At 40.2% G+C, this 23,612-nt stretch overlaps 1 protein-coding gene across 2 annotated transcripts in view; it reads right to left on the bottom strand.

Annotated features, from left to right (window-relative positions):
• Positions 1-23,325, bottom strand: part of FERMT1 (FERM domain containing kindlin 1) — a 35,062-nt gene extending 11,737 nt beyond the window's left edge. The window contains exons 1-9 of one of the 2 annotated variants that reach the window (XM_037521086.1): positions 23,304-23,325; positions 21,156-21,327; positions 19,106-19,339; positions 15,863-16,009; positions 13,830-14,043; positions 11,404-11,506; positions 7,139-7,246; positions 5,908-6,039; positions 4,556-4,605 (exon numbers count right to left, since the gene is read on the bottom strand). In XM_037521086.1, the coding sequence (XP_037376983.1) occupies positions 4,556-4,605; positions 5,908-6,039; positions 7,139-7,246; positions 11,404-11,506; positions 13,830-14,043; positions 15,863-16,009; positions 19,106-19,339; positions 21,156-21,306 (1,139 nt within the window). In that variant the 5' untranslated portion in view covers positions 21,307-21,327; positions 23,304-23,325. Of the gene's footprint in view, positions 1-4,555; positions 4,606-5,907; positions 6,040-7,138; positions 7,247-11,403; positions 11,507-13,829; positions 14,044-15,862; positions 16,010-19,105; positions 19,340-21,155; positions 21,328-22,642; positions 22,700-23,303 lie in introns of those variants that run through there. The other variant, XM_037521085.1, reaches the window with a different exon arrangement.
• Positions 23,326-23,612: the final 287 nt, after the last annotated feature.

The raw sequence follows: 23,612 nt of genomic DNA, 5'->3' as shown, positions 1-23,612 counted from the left end.
GTTTGGAAAGCTCTCATTAAGATTAAGTGCATGCTGTTGGTGGGAGTGCAAACTGGTCCAACCACTATGGAGAGCTGTGTGGAGATTTCTGGACCTACTAAACATAGAGCTTCCATATGATCCAGCAATTCCACTCCTAGGTATTTACCCAAAGGACACAGAAACATCAATTCCAAAGAGCACCTGCACTCCTATGTTTATAGCAGCACTGTTTACAATAGCTAAGCTTTGGAAACAACCCAAATGCCCAAAAATAGATGACTGGATCAAGAAGATGTGGTACATATATACCATGGAATATTACTCAGCATTCAAAAAAGATAAACACATGCAATTTGCAGCAACATGGATGGCACTGGAAGGGATCATGCTCAGCGAAATAAGCCAAAAAGAAAAAGAAAAATACCGGATGGTCTCACTCATAGCAGGAATCTAGAAAACTTAAATAAGGGACCAGGAAAATGAATATAAGAAAGTGAAAATCAAAATCAACAAAAAACTATGAACCAGAGACACTTTTTGGGGGGTGGGGGGCGGGAGGGGAAGGATTGGGGTCAGAATGGGGCGTTTGCAATTGTATGGGGGAATATAAAAATAAAATTTAATATTTAAAAAAAAAAAAAAAAAGATTAAGTGCATGCATTATTTTGAAACTCTCTTGAAGCTTACTACTCATGCCTACTTATCACAGAAAAAAATCATAAATTTGGAACATTTATTAAAAAAATCAAAAATGTATAAGTACTTATAGGCCCTTTTTCATGTGCTAATCAGTGAACTTTGATATGAGACCAAAGATTTTCTGACCGCTTTTCCTCTCTTTAAAAGTATTATAGTTATATACCTTGCACACATATGTGCACGCACACACACACATCTATCTATTTTAAATGATATTAGCTTATAAGATTAGACTCAGACCAGGTGTGCAGACTTTTGAAATCAACTCTTGTCCCAATATTGTCTCAGCTAAAAATAGATGAATAATAAAAAGAAAAAGAAAAAACTAAGATGGGGAGTAAAAATACATTAATGAAAAACACCATGAAGACCTGTACATCTACCTTATTTTTGCCATCAGAAGTCTATTCTCCATCACGTACCTGAGTTAATCCCTTTTACCTGGTTTACCCATCCCCCTTCTGGTAAACATTATTTTGTTCGTATAGTCTAGTAGTTTGGTTATGAATGAACAAGAATCTACTATATTTATAAAACATCTTATATTTATAAAATGAATCTCACTGATTATCTCCTGTAGCACATGGTGTAAGTTCTAACTGGAACTTCCAGTAACTTATCTAACGATGCAATGAATGAATTTTATGTGTGCCTCTCCCTCCACATGGTGGAGCCATTCTATTTATTTCAAAGTGCTCTCTTTCTTCAACAGTGATTACACCTTACAGTTTAAGTGTAAATGTTTTTGTCAAACATGAAATTTGCTGGTAGGATTGTATCTTGTGTAATTTATATTTATGTTGGCAAAACCAGAAGCTCAAAAGAGTAGCTGGGCATACAATTCTAGATTGACTTAGCTCTCTTGCACTTTGAAGATATTTTCAAGGCAATGAGAAGCTTTCTGCCCATTGCATTGTTTTTCCCTTGTAGGAAATCTGTCTTTTCTGTCATCAATCATTGCTTGTTTGAAGATGCACATTTATACTGATTACTTTTACTTGGGACTTGTGACTCCTGAATCAAAAGATTTTTATCTTCAACAATTATGAAAAATTCTCAAGCGTTCTCTTTTGAATGCTTTCCTCCATTTCTCCCCTTTGGGACTCCTAGGAGATGTATGTTGAACATTCTCTTTCTATCTATCTTACATTTTCCATTTCTACTTATCTTCATCTGTGTTTTTAAACTTGATGTTTAATGCACCTATTCAATTTTAAATTTCTATGTCTACTTTTCATTTCTAGGATTTCTATTTGGTCTCTATTTAATATTGCCTATTTTCTTTCATTGTAATTTAAATTTAATGATTTATAACACTCATTATATGGTTCTTCTTCATATGGTTCTTATGGAAATAAATAGTCCTCTTGTTTGCTGGCTCTGCTTTCTCTCTTTGATGGTGGATCATTAACTCAGATGGTTATTAATTGTAATTTGGAGGGTTTTTTTTTTTTAAGATATAAAGGATATTTCTGTAGAAGGCCCATTGCCCATGCATGCTACATTGTGGCTATTTTCCTCCAAATGTGTTTGCAATTACATTTGCTAGGGCTTCATAAATTTAGTGATCTGGACTAATTTCTATTTCATTTTCTCAGGATGAGTCTCTTATACAAACATTTCAATTTAGATTTACACTGGTGATTGGCATAGATCTAGGTTCTGATGTCTCAAGACAGGCTTTTCATTTCCCTATGCAAGGATGAGCTTCCTTACTGCTCCCTTTGGGTGACAGGAAGTTCTTTTCCCTGGCAAGTTTGCAAGTCTCTGCAGGAGCTCCAGTCCTGTCTCACTGTCCTACATAAGCATTAAAGCTTCATCTTCTGTCCCTTTACAGGGATTAAAATACCAGCCCCAAGCCATAAGAATCTATGTTCATGGCCCACTCCCTCTGTGCAGCTGAGGCTTCATTTGTGACTAGGTTTCTTCTATTTCCAGCAAGCTGGGACTTCCCAGTCTCACTCCAAGATCAACTGTGTTTTATCCAGCATTCATATATATTTGTAGCAAGATTGGGGTTCACATTAGATTAGCTGCCTTTAGATGCAGTCCATCGGTTGCTAGAGAGGGAAGCTCACTATCTCTATGGTAGGTTCCGTGGATTTTATTCAAGAAAAAACAAGTTTCACTGTTAAAGAATAAAACATTAAAAATCACAGGGCTGGTTTAATATTTTTCTACTGATAAGGAAAGGAAGCCCAGGGAAATGAAAGCTCATTTAAGGTCACACACCCACCAGGAATGACGCTCTATTCCACCATCGCCATTCCTTTTGTTTCCTCCTTCCCTCTCCCCGCTTCATTTCTTTCTTCCATGAACAATATTCTGTATGGAATCCAATGTCTTGAGGCCTTGGACAGACAAAGAGACTACTGACTAAATATGAGGACACTTTTGTGGGTCTAACAGTTACACTATGGTGATATGGATGTGGGGCTTAACTCCTGAATACCATCTCCTTCATCAAAAACATCTGTAAAAGGAGATTATCATTTCGTTTGTGACAAGTGGGTTTGTTCAATACAGAGAATATCACAACTGATTTCTTCAGTTATTAATAATTTATAAAGATCTATTTGTAGTTCAGTTGGTTTCTTTCTTGCTCTGGCTCTGTATAACAGTATGTATGGTTGCAACTATTTGTGCTAGAGATTTTATGAATGATTCTATTGTTTGAGACCACACCCAACAATACATTGAAAGGAAAACACACCAAAAAACCTGGAGAAACCCAGTGACAAATATTGTTTCCTTCTGACCCTTGTCTCTCATTTATACCCCATTCATTGTTCATTCTTTCCAAGTCTTTTTTTGTATCTTTTGTATCTGAGTAACTTGTGTTTCTCTTTAGACCAACTGAACTAGTGAAGTGTCAGTTTATTAAGAAAGGTCAGGGCCTCCCCGGTGGCGCAGTGGTTGAGCGTTGGGTTGCGAAGCTGCCCGCGGCCTCTGCGGTGCTGGTTCGATCCCCGGCTGCTCCCCGGCCACCGGAGGAGGGTCCCACATGGCGCGCAGACCTCTCCTGCCACCCGCTGCTCCCCTCAGCAGTGTATTTCGGTCCCTCTGCCTGCTCTGCTCCCCGCTCTGGCTCTGGTGAATTCTCTCACCCTCCCATGCTTCTGACTGTACCCAGTGCATGTATAAACAAAACAAACAAACAAATAAATAAATAAAAACATGCCTCTATTAAAAAAAAAAAATCTTAAAAAAAAAAAAAAGAAAGGTCAACAAACCATAAAGTGACATAAATAACTGACAGAATTTCAAAGGGACCCAAGTCCTTTTATCTGAACTTGGCGCCACTACAAACATGGAAGTCCTTTCTTTTTACAGTATAAAAACTTCTCTGCCTTTTAAGAGTTTCAGATTGACCTGCGGTGACCAGGGAATTTATCAGAAATATTTTAAAGTGACCACTTTCTATAAGCCCAGGATCAAAGTTCTAGAGACAATTGATTTTTAAACTGTGAAAATAGCTTCAGAGACCCAAGCCTCCCAGATGAACTGTAATAGCAACTCCAGATAAGAATAGACGTTCATTACTGAGGATGAACCATTTATGGAGTGTATACCATGCACTAGGCACCAGGTTAAATGCTCCATATACGTTATTTTCCTTAATCCTCCTATCAAACCCAAGAGGAGGTGATTTTTCTATTTACAGGAAACTAAGGCTCAGAGACACAATGACCCAAGGTTACCCAGCTTGAATATGCCACAGAGTGAGGATTTGATTCATCTCTCCGATGCTAAAGCTCATGCTCTTATCTTTGACCATGAACCTGCCTGATGGAATGTATAATCTAAACTCCTGAACTCTTTACCTGCTGTGTTTTGTTAGGGAAGTAGCCCTTCCCCCTTTAATGTGACTTACCTAAATAATTTGAGATTATCTGCAAGTGTAGGGATATCAGTAATGTCCTCCTAAGGAAAAAATAGATGAGATTTCATAAGCAGGTGGTTGCTGACACTCTGCACTGCACTGTCCAATGTTGTAAGCATTCACCACACACAACTCATAGGATTAGAGTGAATTAACATTAAATGAAATGAAAACTTAATTCTCAGTCACACACACACACACACACACACACACACATATACACACTAGCCACTTCTCCAGTAGTTACCTTGGGAGCAGGGCTGGGGGTGGGTTGGGAATGGGATGGGGTACATGTGGGGGCTTCTTGGGGTGTTTGGTAAAATTCTGTATCTTGATTCAGATGGTTTCCTGGTGTGTTTCTGGGTATGTTTCATATATCACACAAATGACAAACAGATTAAAAAATTGACCTACCATTCAAGTTAAAATTTGAGTTAGAAACTACTTATATATAAGTTTGGCATTTTACAGTTTATGCCAGAGTGAGTAATTTAAGTTGCATCTAGTTCACTGATCAAGCTCTCAGAAGCAGCCTGGTTGATTCTGTAGTGTTGGTTGGTGCCTGTTTTCAGGCTGAAAAGCCTCCTGTTTAGCATTACAAAATACTGAGGGAGGGAGGAGAGAAATTTTCACTTATCCTAAGAAGGATCACTTTCTCATTGTCTACATTGAGTGGAGGAAGTTGATAAAGAGAACTTCAATTTTATGCAGTCTGTATCTCCTATCAATGTGAGAAAGGAGTTTAGTTTACATCAAATATTTGCTTTTGATTGATGTATATTTCCTGCTTTAAGGAATTTAATCATAATCTAACACATTAAATACCTAAGGACATAGTAGCTCTTTTTTTTATGTTACTATTTACATTTAATTACAGTGGAGCTGTCTCTGTGATTCAATGTGATTAACCCAATAATTACTCCCATGTCTTTGTGTCTGTGTTTTCTGTATTCTCACAGCTATCCTATGCAATAGACTGGATGGTGTTTCCTAGACTTGAGCAAAAGAACCAATTCCATGTTCCCCACTAGTGAAATAAGCATCCAACAGTTTTCCCCTCCTTTCATGCTAATTTAGCCCTCAAAAGATACACAATGAAGATCACCCTAATTAGTAGTCATAAAAGTATCTTGCAGTTCCTTGCAGAGCTGACCTGAAGAAAGCTATTCAGTTCCCACTAGGTTAAACTTGTCAGATTCATGTTTTCTTTTCTCAAATATGTCAGGTGCATATTTTCCAAAATAAGTGAAATATTTTCTTATTTCAAATTTAAAACAGTTCATAAATACTTTTCAATAGATCAGAACAAAGCATCAATTCTGAGATATTAGTGATGTTCATACCAAGGTGTTATCGGCTTTTCCACATTCCAGGGTCACTTCCAAATTAGAAAGTGCTGCTTCTACTTCATCAACCTCAGTCTCTTTTGTAAAATCCTGTGTTTCAGCTGACAACGACAGTTTGCTAATGTGATACTACAAGAAAACAGAGATTTCATCCATGTTGCTGCACATGGCATGAGTTTATCTTTTTTGATTGCTGAATAATATTCCATTGTGTGGATGGAGCTAGAAGGAATTATGCTCAGTGAAATAAGCCAGAAGGAAAAAGAAAAATATTGCTTGGTTTCGCTTATAACAGGATTATAGGGGAACCAAATAAGACATCAGCATAAAAAAATAACAGTACAAAACACAACAAAGCAAAAACAGACAATTATAAACCAGAGACATACTGCAGGGAGGAGGAGGGAGAGGGATCAGAGGGAGGGAGGGAGGAGCACAGGGGACTGAGGTGATGGTGCATGGGTGAATTGGGGAAGGAAACTCTGTGGGGACTACACCTGAGGGGGTGGGGGAAGCAAAGATTGTTCAAAAATGACCAATGAGCCCTCTCTCATTGAGAGAGGGTTCAGGCACAGAATTGTGGGAGGTCCTCAAGAATGAAAAGTCTGACCAGAGAGGTCTCAGGTAACCCAAGAAGAGGACTGTGGTTCTATTTCAATCCACAGGAAGCAAAGCTAAATTCTCAATGAATATGCATGTGGTTTCTTTTGATTTTTTTACATTCAAATAAAAATTGTAAGTTGACACTAAAAAAAAAAAAATGACCAATGATGTAAAAAAAAAATTAAAATAAAATCAGTTACAAAAAAAAAAAAAAAAACCAACAAAAAAAACAGATTTCTGAAATGTGATTAACACAAAGGACTCCACCAGCCGTTTCTTCTTTAAGGACAATTTTCCTGTAATCCTGAACATCACCTAGGAGCTCTCCCTCCTGTGTAGGGGAAAGGACATTTACATCAAAATCACTGTGAGATTTATGGATGGGTTCAAACTTAGTTCTTCTTCATTGCTGGCTGAGCTTGTGGGGAAGAGGTAAGAGTGGAAGACTAATGCCTTCCCAAAGAGGTGCACGCGTGTGGGCTATGAGGAGCATTTTACATTTAAATTTACTTCCCTCACCTTCAGCTCTTTCTTCAAAGAAAAGACAATATGAAGAAAAGGAAACTTTAAAGCAGAACAAACTGGCTTTGTCTCCTTTAGAGAAAAGGTACTGAAGAGTTCATACCTGCAGTGCTGCAAAAATCAACATTTCTTCTTCTGTGCAGTCAATTTCTTCTAAGAGAATGGCCCACCTGGCTTGTTCATAGAGTTGATTTATTCGGACCGCATCATACTAGAGAAGGAAATGAGTGTGTGTGCATGAGGCAGGCATATTTATATTCACAGTGAAAAAAATTCCAGAGTAGCTGAGATCATTCCCTGTTAATCAGATGCAGGAAGCCTTAATTCAGGTAACAAACTACAGGTAAGACTTTTCTTCCACTATTTTTTAGTGGGCAAAAAAAGTGAATCAGAGGTAAGCACTGTGACATGAAATGATGGCCATGATCTACTAGGAAGATCCAAGAAGCAAGTCACAGAACAGATGATGATTTCATTTATGTAGAGTGAAAGATCATGAACAGCTGTTCAAAAATAGGTTTGCAAAGGATGGCTCATCATCAGGCTATTTAATTTGGCAAAATATATATGACATGAGATTTACCAATTTAACCATTATTCACCGTACAGTCCATTGGTATTAAGTACATTCACAAGGTTGTAAAACCATCCTACCATCCACCTACAGAACTCTTTTCAATTTGAAACACTGAAACTCTGGACCCACTGAATAACTTGATTCTTTTTTACAGTGCTTATGTATTTGATGCTATTTTATTTTAAATACAAATGTTGGAGAAAACATGGAGGAGGAATCGAAACAGTAACTAAATGGATATATCATGGGTTGATTAGCACTAGTTTATTTTTCCTTAGTATGCATAAAGTTAATGCGAAAGGAAAAATATACCTGGAACATTACCTAGGTGATAGGCAAAGTAAAAAGCTGAAGTTAGTTAAAATCAGCAAATAGTCCTACTACTATCATCAGAGAAGTACAAATGTAATATGCTGTTCAGGCATTCTCAGAATTTCTAAAGCTGCTGAGGAAAGGAAGACAAAAGCAAAACCAAGTGTATGGTATTCAGGAGGCTGGAATAATGCAAATCTTAAGGAAGTCTGTCTTTATTTTGTGAACTTTGTCAGGGGTCATGGAACTAGTCCCAGAAGTCTCAAAAGATGAATCACTCAAGCAACACACCTGAGAATCTTTACAAAAACATTATTCGTTATTTCCCAAACTGGAAACAATCCAATGTCCCTCAACTGGTGAGTGGATAAACACATTGTAGTCCATCTGTCTGTCCTTCCATCCATCCATCAGTCCATCCACTCAGCCTCACACCCTCCCACCCGCACAGGATGCCACTTAGCAGTGAAAAGCAACATACTATAACCCACACAATAACACAGATAAATCTCAAAGACATCAGCCAAGCAGAAGAGTCCAGACACAAAATTATATACTGTGTGAGTCCATCTACATGAAATTTCTGGAAAAGGCAAAACTCAAGACAGAAAGCAGCCCAGCGACGCTCTGAGGCTGGGACCTAGGGCTTACCATAAATGGATATGAGGAAACTCTTTTGGGTGATGCAAATGTTTAAACACTGGATTATGGTGATGGTTGCACAATGATATAAACTTACTAGAAATCTTTATATTGTATACTTACAATGGGTGAATTTTATGGCATGTAAATTATATAGTAAACTATGGTGCAATCAAAAGACATGACAAAAAAGAAACTATATACAATGTATAGGGAAAAAAACCCCAAAAGATCCCTAATTTAATTCAGTTGAAAGACAAAATCTAAATAGTATGTACAATCATTGAAATTTGAATTGGACTAACAAACTGTCATATCTATCTGTCCGTCCGTCGTCCGTCCATCCATCCATCCATCCATCCATCCATCCATCCATCCATCCATCCATCCATCCATTCATCCCTATCTCTATCTCTATCTATCTAATTGTCAGTGTCTACTATCCTAATGTTGTAGGAATTTTATGAGAATAAGTTAAGTAACCCAATAAAGCTGTTCTCTCAAATGCAGTCAGTAAAGATTTTAAAGTTAATAAAAGCTTTCATACCTGAAGCCTCCTTCCCAAGCCAAATAAAATGATTCTTTGCAAGAATATTGGTTGCACAAAGGTTACTTGCCTTTACAAAGTGACATCAGGGGACAAACAGGCTCTAGAACAAGATGTCATAATCATATCTGGGCTGAGCCCTGGCCACTCTGAGGACAGGACTTCTCAGTTGCAGGCACCAGTGTATTGACTTGTTCTCTTTTGCAGGCTTGTTTGCAGTCCCAAGGAGGCCCTGGGACAGCCCCTCGTCTTTCTCAGCCATTAACAGGTGTCCTAATAAGTCTTATCTCTTCGAGAACTCTTTCTAGTAGAAATTTAGCACTTCTTTCCAGGATGAATGTAGGGGCGAACCGCAGTATTACTCAATGCCTGTGACACTGTGAGCATCAGAATCACAGAATGTTCATATTGTATCACAGTAGTTCCTGCTGTTTTCAAAGAATACTTACACACACTACTCTAGCCGTGTTAGTTGTGAGACCTAGACAAGTAGATGTTATTCAATTAATTAAACATATTATTAATATGACCATTTTGGAAAAAAGATTTTGGTGACAGTAATAGTTTGACTTAAAACTGCTTCATCTTATAAATCTATGTATTTTATTTCATCAATTTAAAAACCCTATTCTAATGTCCAGGAGTTTTGGTTTCTCAGCTGCTAGCTTAGTTCCCTGGGTATAGTAAATTGCTCACTTAATTGTTTATTAATAAGTAAACAGGGTCATTAGTTTGGCTAGAGAAGTTGGAGCCAAATTACTGACTTAGCAATAAGAAAATGCATGAGTATTTGTTATCTATGTATTATCTAGTTTCAGAAAACAAACTTAAGGCAGCTAATTAAAATGTATAACACGTAAGATAGCTTAAATTGGACTAAGAATTATGCAAGGACTAAGGCTTAAAGAGGAAATAATAGAAAACAGATTTGGATCTAGCAGACAACACAAAAATGAAAAACTGGACAGCTGTGTAATTCACAGTGTTCTTAAAACAAAATAAAGAGAAGCAGCACTGTAATTTTTCCTGAAAGTTTTATCAGAGAAGAAACAAATTTTGTTCTTTCGCCATGACTCACTCAAGTTATGCACACAAGCGAAGTCCAAGGGCCGAAGTTGTATCTGATCTAAAGCCTGCAGGAACCTCACAGATGTGACAAGGAATAAGGCTTCTTTGAAGAAGGTGCCAGAGGGAGGCAGTAGGAGCTGAGATGGGCTTTTGAAGACCATCAGGCCCATGAAGAAGACATGAGAAATGGACACACTTGTAGATGACAAGAGGTGTGTACTGAAAGGTGACCTGGGAAAGTCCCTGAAACAAGTGCGCCCAGAGTAACAGAAAGAACAAGCACATAATCGGGATGGGAGCAGTAGGAAGAAATGCCCCCGTGCTCTCAGAGGACCTGTGAGCCTGTTGACATCTCCTACATTTGGCCACTGAAGTGCTGACTGACAACTCGACAAAAGAGCAAGTCAGGGGCATGGAAGGTGCAGAAATTAGGAGGGATTGCTCCACGATTCAGTTTTCCTAGGAAACTTCACAGGGAAACTGGTGATCACTTGTTGGGATTTTTTTTTTTTTAAAGATTTATTTTTACTCATTTATGCATGCAAGGACTGGTGTATAGGCCAGAGATGGGGGGTGGTGATGAGAGGATTCACCAGAGACAGAGTGGGGAGCAGAACAGGTGGATCTACTGAAATACACTGCTGAGGGGAGCAGTAGGTGAGACAGGAGAGGGCTGCTGTGCCATGTGGGTTGCTCCCTGGCTGGGGATTGAACTCATGCTGCAGTGGCTGGTGATAGCTTGATAGCTCTGAGACTAACTCCTGCAACACCAGGGAGGCCTTGGGATCTTTATTTATATAGATGACCCCTCTTTCTCATCATCAAAGATGTCATCAGCACTGCAGTAGGGAATTTGGCATGTGCCTTCCTGGGGTCTGGACTTGTTCATAACAACCAGTCTTACCTGGGCCCTGACAACTACTTCCTTCCTAAGCATTAAGGACTCTGGCCCTGTGAAGCTTCTCTGCTCCTGCCTTCATTTCTGTGAATGGAGACAGGTAGCACCCACCATGCTGGGCATGAAGACCCCCTCGAGACCCCAATAACCATGATCTTTAGAGACCAAAATGTGAAAGTCCAGAGCCCAGTATACATTTATTAATCTAACCCTGTAGAGTTAACAGAAAATCACACAAATTATGATAACTAAGTGACTTAATTTGACACTTCCATGCATTCAAATAAAAAAAAAAAAAGAGAGAGTAAAGAAAATATATCTTACTTTGGGATTCAAGTCAAAGAAGCTGTAGTATTTAAATCGTAACAGCAGCTGCTCATCTTCCTTGATGCCTTGTTCCATAAGGGAACGAGAGGAGTCCAGCCAACTAGAAAGCAATAGGATGAGGTCAATCAATTTTACACATATATAATATTACATATTATGTTTATATATACACATACACATTGCATATGTACATATGGATTCACACACACATGGGCGTACACAAACATACAATCTTCTTGAACAAAGTCCGAATAAATAATGTAATCAAAAACCAGTAAGGGAGAGGACTTGATAAAAGCTTATATCTACATTTTATCTTATAGGTCTATAATTTCCAAGTGCTTTTTGTATACTGCAGTTTCCTTGAATAATATCATTTTGTTCAATGTTTTGTTGTATTGTGGATGAGTAAAAAAATCTATGCTGAGATTGAACAATTGACATTATTCAAGGATCTGCTTTTGCTTTACACTGCAGAGCAAAATATCAGTTTCCAAGAACCTGTGGATGACATTATTGCATATATATATTTTTCTCTCCGGCACTTGAAATTAGCAAGTCACAGTGTTAGGGGGAAAAGGATGTCCTAAAGCTAATTCCATATAGGCTTTGTGGACTCCACCCCCATACCAGGCCAAAGCCAAAGACACTGGGAACTCCAAATCCCATCACCACCAAAGGGAAGGTGGCTGGAACCTGAGGGTGGGGTTAAGCAGCCAGGTTGGTATAAAGCCAGACACATGGGCTTTGGAGGGGATCCCCCATTTTGGCTCCCTGCCAGCTCGTCCGGCCAGCTCTGCGAGTGCCTTTGGGTTTCCAGGTGGGTGGATCAGGTAGGACGCATTAAAGACTTTATTTCCCTAGTTTCTCCCTGAGTTGTACATATCCTTAATTCCCTTTCCCTTGTAAATAAGCCTTTTATTAACCTTTTGTGTGTGCCTGTAGTGGAGTATTAATAAGTCCCTTTTAAGCGCGTGGGTGAGGACCCACAGCCAGGCAACCCATTTTATACTGGGGTTGCCCTTTAACAACAGTAGCACAGGGCAGTTTGTATTTTCTCAACTTTATAGATGGGGAAACTGAATCTCAGTGGCAGTAAGTGATATGTTCAGGGTCACACACTTCATGGTGGATCCAGGAAAAGAATCTGTATTTTTGGAAGTCTGCACACCCCTCCTCTACACCAGGTGGCCCAACCCAAAGCTGGTTCTTATTGCCTAGAACATTCTGGAATATGGGAATATTTTATATTGCCCTACTAGGAGCATAGCCACTAGCTACATGTAGCTACTGGAGATTTAAATAAGGCTAGTGTCACATTTTAATTTTAATTCAAATTTAAATATTCCCATGCAACTCTTATACTACACTGGATAATATAGTACTAGACTTGAAAAATAAAAACTTGGCAATGGTCAAGGGGTAGAGATGAAAAGGTAGCAATAAAATGAGGTGGGGCTGAATTTGGTCCCCTTCTGCTCAATGTAAATAGCTTGAACTTCTACCATATTAGGCCCTGTGAGAGCTCAAGAATAGCCAAGAAGCAATCTCCATCCCAAAGGAATTAACAATTCAATGGGAAAGTCTCAGAATAAAGGAACATGGTGACACTAGAGAGGCAAAGTGTTAAATACTAATGACTAAGAAGTGACTGATCTTGAAAGGTGAGGTCTGAGGAGACAGTATATGGTTGGGCCTGAAAGGAGAAGCAGGGAATGTCCAGTACAACAAGAAGGAAGGTGATGAGAAATAAGGTGAGGTGAGCAAAACCTGGAGGAGAGCAAATCCTGGAAGTGACGGAGCATGTGCCATGGGGGATGGGGCGGGAGAGCACAACAGGTGAGGCAGCTGCTGGTTCAAGCTCTACAGGGGTTCAAGTGTGTTCACAAGTATCACTCATTTGGTGAACAATGGGGAGTGAAAGAAACAGTAGTTTGAATAATGGAGTGTACATTAAACAAAGGCTATATCAAACAAAACTGAAGGACTTGCTGCTTAGGAGGCTACATCAAACAAAGCTGATGGACTTGCTGCTTAGGCAGTCTATAGACAGACTGGGGTTCACAAAAGGCAATGTGGGCCAGGCGGGCCTCCTTGGATCTCCCCTTGACTCATGGGTACCAGCCCACTCACACACTTGACATTCTGTAGCATATGCTTTGCACACAGCAAGGAGTACACTCACATGGGGTAGCCCATTGAGTTACCAAACACATAAATGACATACTTTAATTGTATTGAAATGCCCAAAGTCTGCATTTCCCATTTTGCTGCTACAAATCAGTACTGACTTTTGCTAATAGTGTACAATCCCCAGACTGGTCTACTTAAAAAGTAAACAACACCTTATCCGATCTCTTTGGTATCTGTCTTGCTAGATCATTATCAATTCACAGAGAAGCAAAATGGAGTTATGTCCTTACCCTGCGTTGAACTTGGCTTTGTCAACCAGAGACCGAGGCTGGTACATTTCAGCAAGTGCTTCTGCAGACTGGGGGGGTTGGCTGAATGCAAGGATGTTGCAGTTTTGTTCTGTCAGAGGGCTGTCATTGAACCAAGTCATGGTGGATGATGCTAGTGTTCCATTGATGGGGTCATATGTGGGAATCATGGTTTTACTGTACAAGCCAGGACTTACTGCAAGGCAAAGGGGAACAGGCACTATGACATGAGAAGGCACTATGACAATCAGGGGGAAGGAACCTTTTGAAAAATAAGTACTAGGGGCTCCCCGGTGGTGCAGCAGGTTGAGCGCAGCACTGTGAAGCTGTCTGCAGCCTCTGCAATATGGGTTCAATTCCCGGCCAGCCAGGGAGATACCCACATGGCATGGCAGACCTCTCCTGTTTCACCCACTGCTCCCCTGAGCAGTGCTTTCAGTCTATCTGCCTGTTCTGCTCCCCGCTCTGTCTCTGGTGAATCCTCTCACCCTCCCGTGCCTCTGGCCTGTACTATAGCTCTTGTATAAATAAATCTTAAAAAAAAAAAAAGAAGTACTAACATTGTGTAAACTAAAACAGATTTTGAATTTTGTGAACCAAAATCTGTGGTTTGATTTTGAACCATTAAAAATCATTGTGAGTCATGACTGATAGGGAGAGAAGGCACATCTCTTACCTAAATATTTAGTTCCTAAATGCTTGGGAACTCAAGATCTGTAAAAGTTTCCAAAATCAACCCAGACAAATAATAGGGAGTCTTCTCAATAATTCAAAATTTTTCTATTTTAGCTGTAAGTTTTGACATTTTTAGAGAACCGGAGAACTCACAGATTACATGTACATACTATACTTTTGTACATATCCTTTAAACAAATAGCAAGAACTCAGCTAGTTTGTGATTTACTATAAATCATCTAATTTGCATAAAGAAAATGATGATAAAAATACTTCATTCTTTGCATTGGAATGTGCATTGGAATGTGCAATGCAATAAACCCTCAGGGTTGCAAGCAAGCTAGAGATTTATTTATTTTTATATGGAAGGAATGGATGATTTGCCCACTGCAAACTTTTTCTTTAAGATTTATTTATCTATGATTATAAGAACTGGAGTGTAAGCCGGAGATGTGGGGGGTGAGAGGATTCACCAGGGAGAGTGTGGAGCAGAACAGGCAGAACTACTGAAATACACTGCTGAGGGGAGCAGCAGGTGAGGCAGGAGAGGTCTGCTGCACCATGTGGGTTGCTCCCTGGCCAGCCAGGATCAAACTGAACTCATGCTGCTGTGGTTGGTGATAGCTTGATAGCGCTATCTTTAACCCCTGCACCATCAGGGAGGCCCCATGCCCAATGCAAACTTTAAGCTGAATTTAAGAAAGAGTCAAATGAAGATAGTATCAGGAAAAGAAAAATATAGTGAACCAACTAATGATTTTCTCCACCAAATCATTGTGAATCTACTCAAGTTTTGCATTCATCAGCAACATAACATATACAATTGAAATAATGAGTTATAAAACATATCTTACTAATTTAAAGTAGTATTAAAATTAATTGATAACCTTTCTTCATCATATGAACGCTGCTATTTTAGTCCTTCTTTGTTTGGGGGGAGAAGAGAAAAGGAGGAGCAGGGGAGAGAAGAATTCTTGGAATTTAAGAATTTAAGAAATTTGGGGCCTCTTCTGGTGGCGCAGTGGTTGAGCGCTGGGCTGTGAAGCTGCCCGAAGCCTCTGCAGTGCCGGTTCGATCCCGGGCGGGGTGAGGGTCCCACATGGCGCACAGACCTCTCCTGCTGCCCGCTGCTCCCCTCAGCAGTGTATTTCGTCACTCTGCCTGTTCTACTCTCCGCTCTGTCTGTGGTGAATTCTCTCACCCTCCTACGCTTCTGACTATACCCAGTGCTTGTATAAATAAATAAATAAATAAATAAATAAATAAATCTTAAAAAAAAAGAATTTAAGAAATTTGACATTCATGAATGAAAACAACAAAGTACCTGTCACGACACTTACCTGGTGAACCTGAAATTGTTGAAGAAGTCTCCAGGTTCAAAACATCTTCCATTATGGGCTCTTTATTATTTTTCTCTTTTTTTTTCTTCTTTTTAAAATAGTCACCAGAAGGCTTTAGCAAAGAAAGTTCTTCTGATCGTCTGATATCTAATGAATAAATTGAAAAAAAGAAAGAAAAAAAGTAAAAAGTAAGTTTCTTCTAAGATTCAGAGTTGTGTCGGGCATTTGAGACCATTTCTCAGGAAGTTCCAGGGAAGTAAATGGAACTAAATTGTATGCTTTTGGGAGAAACAGAAGAGTAAAGAGAATCCCTAAGTGGGTATGTGTTAGGGGGGTCAAAGAGTGGAGGATGATTAGCCTCAGTAAAATTTGTAGTTTTTTTTTTTGTATTATGAAACCATTTTAAACATATCCAAAGCCAAGGGAATAGCAGAATGAACCACCTGCTGCTTGTGCTCAATCAGCTAGCATCAATTAATACCAGCATTTTGCTGCTCTTCTGTCATTTACTTACTATCATTTTTTCCTGCCTTCCTTCCCTCCCTCTTGTCTTTTTATTAAGCTTTCTTATTCTTAAAATTTTATTAAACTTATTTACTTATTTTCTTACATTGTTGTTCATTTTTGTACAGTGTTTTATTTCTCCCCTTAGGTGTAGACCCCATTGTTCTTCTACTATGTTCTCCTATGTAGCACCTGTGAGCCATCACCAATGTCTTTATTTGAAATTTTTTGAACAACCAAGGAACTCATCTTTTTGTTTATGGACCCCAGATGCTAAAAGCATTTCTCTCATACAATGCCTGGTAGCTAATTTCATCCTTGTGGCATGAGTGTGCCCTGCCCATCTCTTCTGTTGATAGGTCCTCACTGTTTCTGACCCAGTTTTCAGTGGCCACTGCCCTCTCTGCCTGAGGGCTCACTCTGGATCCCAGAGCCTGCACTACCCAGAAATGAGTGCAACAGGGTACACGGGTTCAGAGAATTAATGATTCCCAGGAGTAGCCCTCAATGACTGAAGAAAGGGGTGAATTAACACCCTACTCCCTTACTCCTGGGTGGATAGCTCTGAGGCATGTCTCCCAGTTGCTCAAAATGTGATCTGATAGGTGATACTGGCTTAATGGTTGTCTTTTCTAGCAAGTCTCACTTCCCCACCTGCAACCAATTACCTGGTATTGCCTTCCAAATTAAATATTTGTACTTGAATCCTTATCTCTGGGTCTGCTTCTGGAAAACTAAAACTAAGAAGCTAATTCCCATTTTTCCTTTATTAATCAAATAGATTCACAATTGCCATTAACAATGGCACAAGTCCTGATAGCCATTAACCACACTGAGTTGCACTGATCCTAGGTAAAAGCCAAGGAAACTGGACGTTTCAGTCTCTGGGCTGAAGTTCCTAGAGGTAAATGCACTGACTCCCGTGCATACTCCCGCTTCTCAGTTCAAAGCTTGTTTGGTGCCGAGATTCAGACAAGCACTTCAGCTCAATTCACTCTCCAGTAACCAGGGATGCCTGATTGTCGGGTTGCAACAGGCGCCTGTGCCATTGCCATTCCAAATGCATCATTTAGGTACAAAGCCTGGTCATGAATCATAATTGCAAGTTGCATTAGAAACCAACAAGACTAGACCTATAGATCTCCAACTCTAAGATTTGCATCTCTTCTTGGACAGAAAAGCCATTGTATTGCTAAATTTGAATTTGCTTCGATTGATCAGATGTACAAAGTGGTGATAAAAAATGCCAAGATGACCCATTATAACCACCGTGAAGATATAATCTGGAAAAGAGAAGACCATCCAACTATTTCTGTTTATTTCAAAACCTCAGATGTTCAGTCCTAGCTACCAAATGTGCCTCCAGCCCACAGTGGTGTGTGTAGTATATGATGTGATGCAATCATTTATTGCCTTCCAGTCTTCACGAGAATAGCGCTGAAAACAATACACCCTGGCACTTGCGACTTACTCACCGTGTATCAGAGGACACTACAGAACTTACAGAATGTAATGGAAGATTCCAATCATTTGAGCAACTCATGTGTGCAGGCATCTCGTTAGGCGTTAGGAACACAGGCATACTCAAGCAAAGGCTTTTGTCTGTTCTTTTTGCCTACAATTGTTTGTTTTCCTGTGTATATTTAGTTTTTTTAATTTTTAAATTGTTATTGAAGTACCATTATTTTACATCCTCGCTGGTGTTTTGACAGTATATGGTTTCCCTTTTCAGTACAGTCACCATCGCTGTCCCACAGTGGAAGCACCCACAGTCCTCCACCATAGTCTGTTCTGTTCTGACCCCCAACATCCTCTCTCTATGAAAGCCCAAGATCTATGGTCGGTTTCCAAGGATTTGGTTTTGCTTTTTTTCCCTCTACTATCTCCTTTTAACATCCTATTTTTCATATTTATTATTTATTTTCTCTCTCTGATGCGAGGAGGTAAGTTCAAGAAGGAAAGGGCTTTCTGGCTAGCTACACTTGCCACAATGCTGGCCTCATCATTACATTTGTTGAAGGAATGAATGAGCCGCTAATGGTTTAATGGGGAGACACACCACTCACTCACAGATGATATATACCATGTGCAAATGCTGAATCTTAGCCGCAGAACACCCACTTCCAAAAAATACAAAAGAAGAACATCTTCATGGCACAGGGTTCACTTCCATTATGGCAGTCCCAGAAAGGAGAAATGGTTTGGGCTGCTTTGCCCTACTGGCTTCAAATTTATGGGGTGCCCACCCCGCAGAATGCATTTTCAGGACATAATTCAGTGGACTTTTGTGCTTAATCTCCACAAATGGTTTTTGTGGATAGGCCTGGTCTCTAAAGCCTAGTGTCAGGGAAGACTGGTGACTTTGCAACACCGTCATCTCAAAAACAGTAAGACACGTCAGCTCTGTGATGAGAATGGTTTCACGAACTCTTGTTGTCATAAATAGGATAATGATTTTAGCGAGGTGTGGAAAATGAAATTTGGGGAAGAAAATCTTAATGGATTTACAAATCTTTTAAGCTTTGTGGAAACGACTGACTCATTTCAATAATGTTCCATGTGGTTTAATTCCACGTTAATGGCTAAACAAAGTTCCCTGAACTGGGCTTACAACATGCACTTCCTCATTAGGGCAGTACTCTGTAAAACCAATTGCTTGAGGTAGGAGAAAGCATACAAAGCTTTCCCGCCCTCCTTTGCTAAGAGTCCAAAGCACACAAGGCACCACCAGGTACTCACTGAGGGTTCTGCAGATATCGCTGACAGCTTTAAAAACCACAGCTGAGAAGCTGACTCGCAATCTCACTGTCTTCACATTTGGCAGGCGGAGGCGAAGCAGTTTATGCTGAGGGGTGAAGAGAAGTTTTGCATCTGCCTGGACGCCACATTTGTCCAGAGTCCAGTGAGTTTTTAGAAGCCAACAGTGCTTCTGTTCCCACCAGAGAGCAAAATCTGACCAGTCTTGGGCTATATCTGAAAAAATGGAAAAGGTGATAAAAGAAAAAGTTAAACCCCACCATTGTTGCTTAAGGCAAATATTCTCTTAAAAAATAAGTGATAAAAAATTGCTCCTAGGAGGGAAGAATAAAGGAAGGCAATGAAGGTAACTCTGAGAGTGTGCACCCTGAGTCAATTTCATTGTGTGCCAAAGGGAATCAAACAACTGACCTGTAATTCCCCCTCTCCTTTTACAACTCAAGTCTCAACAATCCTTGGCTTCTCTTCAAAGACTAGGTGGGGGCAGGTAGAAAGCAGAGACCGAACCTTATCTTTGTTCTACTGAAATAGTATGGCAGGAACAGAAATATACACATTTTGTTCACCATGAAACACTGTAATTCTCTTCCCTAAAGTCCACAGGGCTGTGGGTCTTTCTGGAAAGGTCAGGGACACTTGCTTTTGTTTAATCAAAATCATTTCTCTAATAGAAATGGAACTTATGCCACAATATCCTTCCACCCTCGGATCATAAGGAAATAGAACAGCTCCCAAAGTCCACATAAGCTGGTAAAGCTGACGTTTCACTCTTCTCAGCCAAGTCCACCTCTTACAAGCACAACTGGAATCCTAATTTCAAGGCACATATACTGAAACCAGAGCCCAACATTTTCTCTTCCAATGTTGGCATCAACAGGGTTGGCATGAAAATTGAATCTTTTCATCAGTGTTGGAGTCAGTAGTCAGTCTTTTGTTTTGCTAATGAAGAGTACTTCTTACTTCTTAAAAAATGGTCTCTTTTTAATTTAGAAGGTCTTTCTTTCAATGCTGTTATTAAAGTATAAGTTGGTCTATTTTGAGAAGTCCTATTATTCATCAATTTCTCTCTGCACTTATACCCAACAGGAATGCCTATATGGACTCACCAAAAGACACTACTATCACAGCCCTCTCTGTAAAAGCCTGAAGGAGAAACCAATCCAAATGCCCATCAATAGGTAAGTGGGTGAATGTTGGCACAATCACATAATGGAATATTATACAGCAATGAGAAAAACACTATGCAACAATGTGCATAAATCTCACAGACAGAAAGAAAAAAATGGATGCATGAGTATATCCCATATAATTCCATTTATGTGCAGTTCACAAACTGGTAAAATTATTCTTATGGTACTAGAACTCAGGGTAGGGGTCAGCCTTGGTGGGGCAGGGACAGGATCAGGGATTCAGGTATGGGACATGACTGGGAAACAGGTAATGTTCTACTTCTCCATCTGAAGGGGGGTTTCGTGACTGAATTAATTGGCCTGTCCACTTAAGTGCACTTTTTTGTGTGTACACTGCATTTCAGATTTGCTTTACAGAAATCTTTATCTCCTAGTATAAATAAAAAGCTGACCTCCATGGCCTTAAATTGAAGACAAAATTAAATACAAAGAAAATAGACCATTATTAAATTCTAGGTTGATCATATTGACTCCTGATGTGAAGAATTCTTTCTTTGTTTAACCAGGGAAAGTAGGAAAAGGTGACTACTGATATCACTGAACAAACAAGCGCTAAGAGAATCAAAACAGTAGTCGAATGCCAAGTCACTTAAAGTCACCCTAAATGTCACCATTGGAATGGGCCCCATCCTTATGGAAATATGGCATTACACTTACTGGGGAACTTAAGTTTGCCAAATAAGTGTATACTGGCTGGCTCTTTCCTGGGGGCATGCTCTCTGGGGTATTACTGGATGATTACAAGATAGAAAATCAGACAACCTAGGTGAGTCATTTCATGGTGATGTAGTGGAGAGGGTTTCAAATCCAGAAAAACCATAAAAAAAAATCCAGTAACTTACTGATCTGTTCTACTAACTTGAGCATCACTCCCCCAATATGGAGGTCTCCGGACACTGTCAGCTTCACTTTTTCCTGCCTCTCTTCATTTGGAATGTCCACTTGGATGACGAGCTCCCAAGAAGCAGATGCAAATTCACCAGATGATTGCATTGTGGCAAATGCAGGAGTGTGCTGCATGAAAAGGCAGATATAAATTAGAACGTGAGAAGGAAACTGAGCTTGCCAGTACACCTTGCAAGAGCACATTTTTGTTCTTTTTCTCATTCTCTTCAGATTCTCCCAGCATCTCGTATTATATTTGGTATCTTAAATTAGACAAAAATTCATATAAAAATGATCTCAAACATTCTGAATTTATATAATTTATCCTTTTTACTTCCCTGCATCACTTGGCTATTTATTTTCTGTGCCTGCTAATGCATCAATCTTAATTTTCCTCCCTATTGACTTTCTCTGAATTTCTCTAAACTATTCTAGCAATAGACAACACAACAAAGTAGACAATCTTTGACACCTTTTTAAAAATCAATTTTTGAAGTAGAATCTGCATCCAATAAAACACAGGTTTTATATGTAAATTTCAATGCATTTTGTGTTATGCAAATTATGTTTCAAAAAGGATGTCATTAAACTCTAGCTGTAATATAGATATATATGTACTATTAACATTTTTCCTATATCATAACATCTTCTGATAAGAAATGCAGAAAATGAAAATATAACAAAATAATTCTATTTTAATTATATAATATATAGTTTTATTTTAAATGCATATAAAATAGAGGTCATTAGATTATAGGTACAGGTACCCAAATACAGATAATTATTGCCACAGGATTAGGCCAGATTTTATTTGTTTGAGTCAAATTCAAGAGTTCTGAAGGAGCATCTTAAATTTTTATGAACAGAAGGGAGTACTGCATGGAGGGCCTTGGAGACCTCTTGCCAGGGTGGTGCAGTGCAGTGATGGGGGGGTGGGGTGGTCTAAGCACTCCTCATCTTGTTACCATCAGTCCCAGGCTCACTTAATATGTATTTACTGATGATAGACTGTGTTAAACACCATCCTTGAGCTAGCTCCTTCATTTTCTCAACAATTCCTTTAGAAAGTAGGAAACTCAAGCTTAAAGAGGTTAGGCAACTTGCTGGCAGTCCCACGGAAACTTAGGTTGCAGCACCCAGACAGTGATCCAAATCTTTCTCATGCCAAACTCTTAACCACCACACTGGAACCTCTCCCTGATAGGGTTGCAATGCCAATATTTTTGAACTAAAACGCTTAAAAACTCACACGCTAAACTCTTGGTAGTCTTCATTAAGCAATTCTATTAACATCAATTTTTCCTAGTGAGGAGACCATGCAGATACCTCCTTCTTAGTCAAATTCGTAACATGGTATCCAGCTGTTTGACTTTATTCTCTAAAATCTCCATGATTTGAGCATTAGTTATATAACATGTTTTGTACAGAAAGAAAATAAGCTTACTTTTAAGATGACTCCTTGCAGTTTGTTTCAGAAGCACATCAAGTCTTTTCCTAAACCGAGCAATCAACACATTTAGGCAGTGGACGGTGAGTCCCTTACAACGAAGTTATAGACCAGCTGGTTTCCCTACATTCCTCTCCTATCCTGCGTGCGCCTTCATTTTTGAGAGCCCTTCTCATCCTCAGCATGCTGTTACTTGTTGAGGAGCAGTAAACTTCAACCAGGAAAGCTAAGCCCAGCGGATCTGCTCTCCCCAGGTGAAGCTCAGTTGCCCACCTCCTATCCTTTAAAGAAAATGCAAGACAGACAGAAAGAGAGGGACAGGTAACAAAGATGCACGGGCAGAAAGAGAAACAAAGAGCCCCTGGCTCCCTCTGCAAGATCCGAATGAGCAGGTCCGAAGGTCATGCAGTATTTTGCCAGCACGGTAGCAAGTATGGTGCGCGAAATAGAAAGCTGCCTTTACCCCAAAACAGCACCCCAAGCAGGACCGAGAGTTGAATTTTTTGCGGTCTGATGTGCACGGTGCACGCGGAGGACATCACTTTTAATTCAACAGCCGCGGGAGTGCCAGAAGGGCCAGGGGTTTCCGAAATCAGCGGTTCCCGTCACAGCCTCCCCTCCCTGCCAGTCTGCAGCCCCCCAGCGCCTCAGCACCCACCTCCTTTCCCTGAGCCTGTTGCGTACAGCCTCTCAGACGCTCACGTGGAGGGATGCGCCCCTAGGGACCCCGGCAGAGCCACCCAGGAAGAGCCAGGGGTGGGCGCTGGCGAAGTGGGGCGCCGGGACGCACCGTCGCGGCGGCGGCTCGGTTACGGCGGCGGCGAGCGAGGGCTGCACCCGCAAGGGCCAAGCTGCCCGGGACCTCCAGCAGAGGCTGGGCGCCCACCCCCGGTCCGACGCGAGCCAGGCGCGCTGTCTCCGCCTGTGCTGCAGCCGCAGGCGAGGCTGAGGCCGGAGCGCGGCTGGG

This window comes from Talpa occidentalis, unplaced genomic scaffold (assembly GCF_014898055.3).
Source record: "Talpa occidentalis isolate TD23 unplaced genomic scaffold, MPIMG_talOcc4v2.1 talOcc4.10, whole genome shotgun sequence".
In the NCBI taxonomy this organism is placed as follows: Eukaryota; Metazoa; Chordata; class Mammalia; order Eulipotyphla; family Talpidae; genus Talpa; species Talpa occidentalis.
Note: the sequence above shows the minus strand (reverse complement) of the source record. Positions and strands in the feature narration are given on the sequence as shown.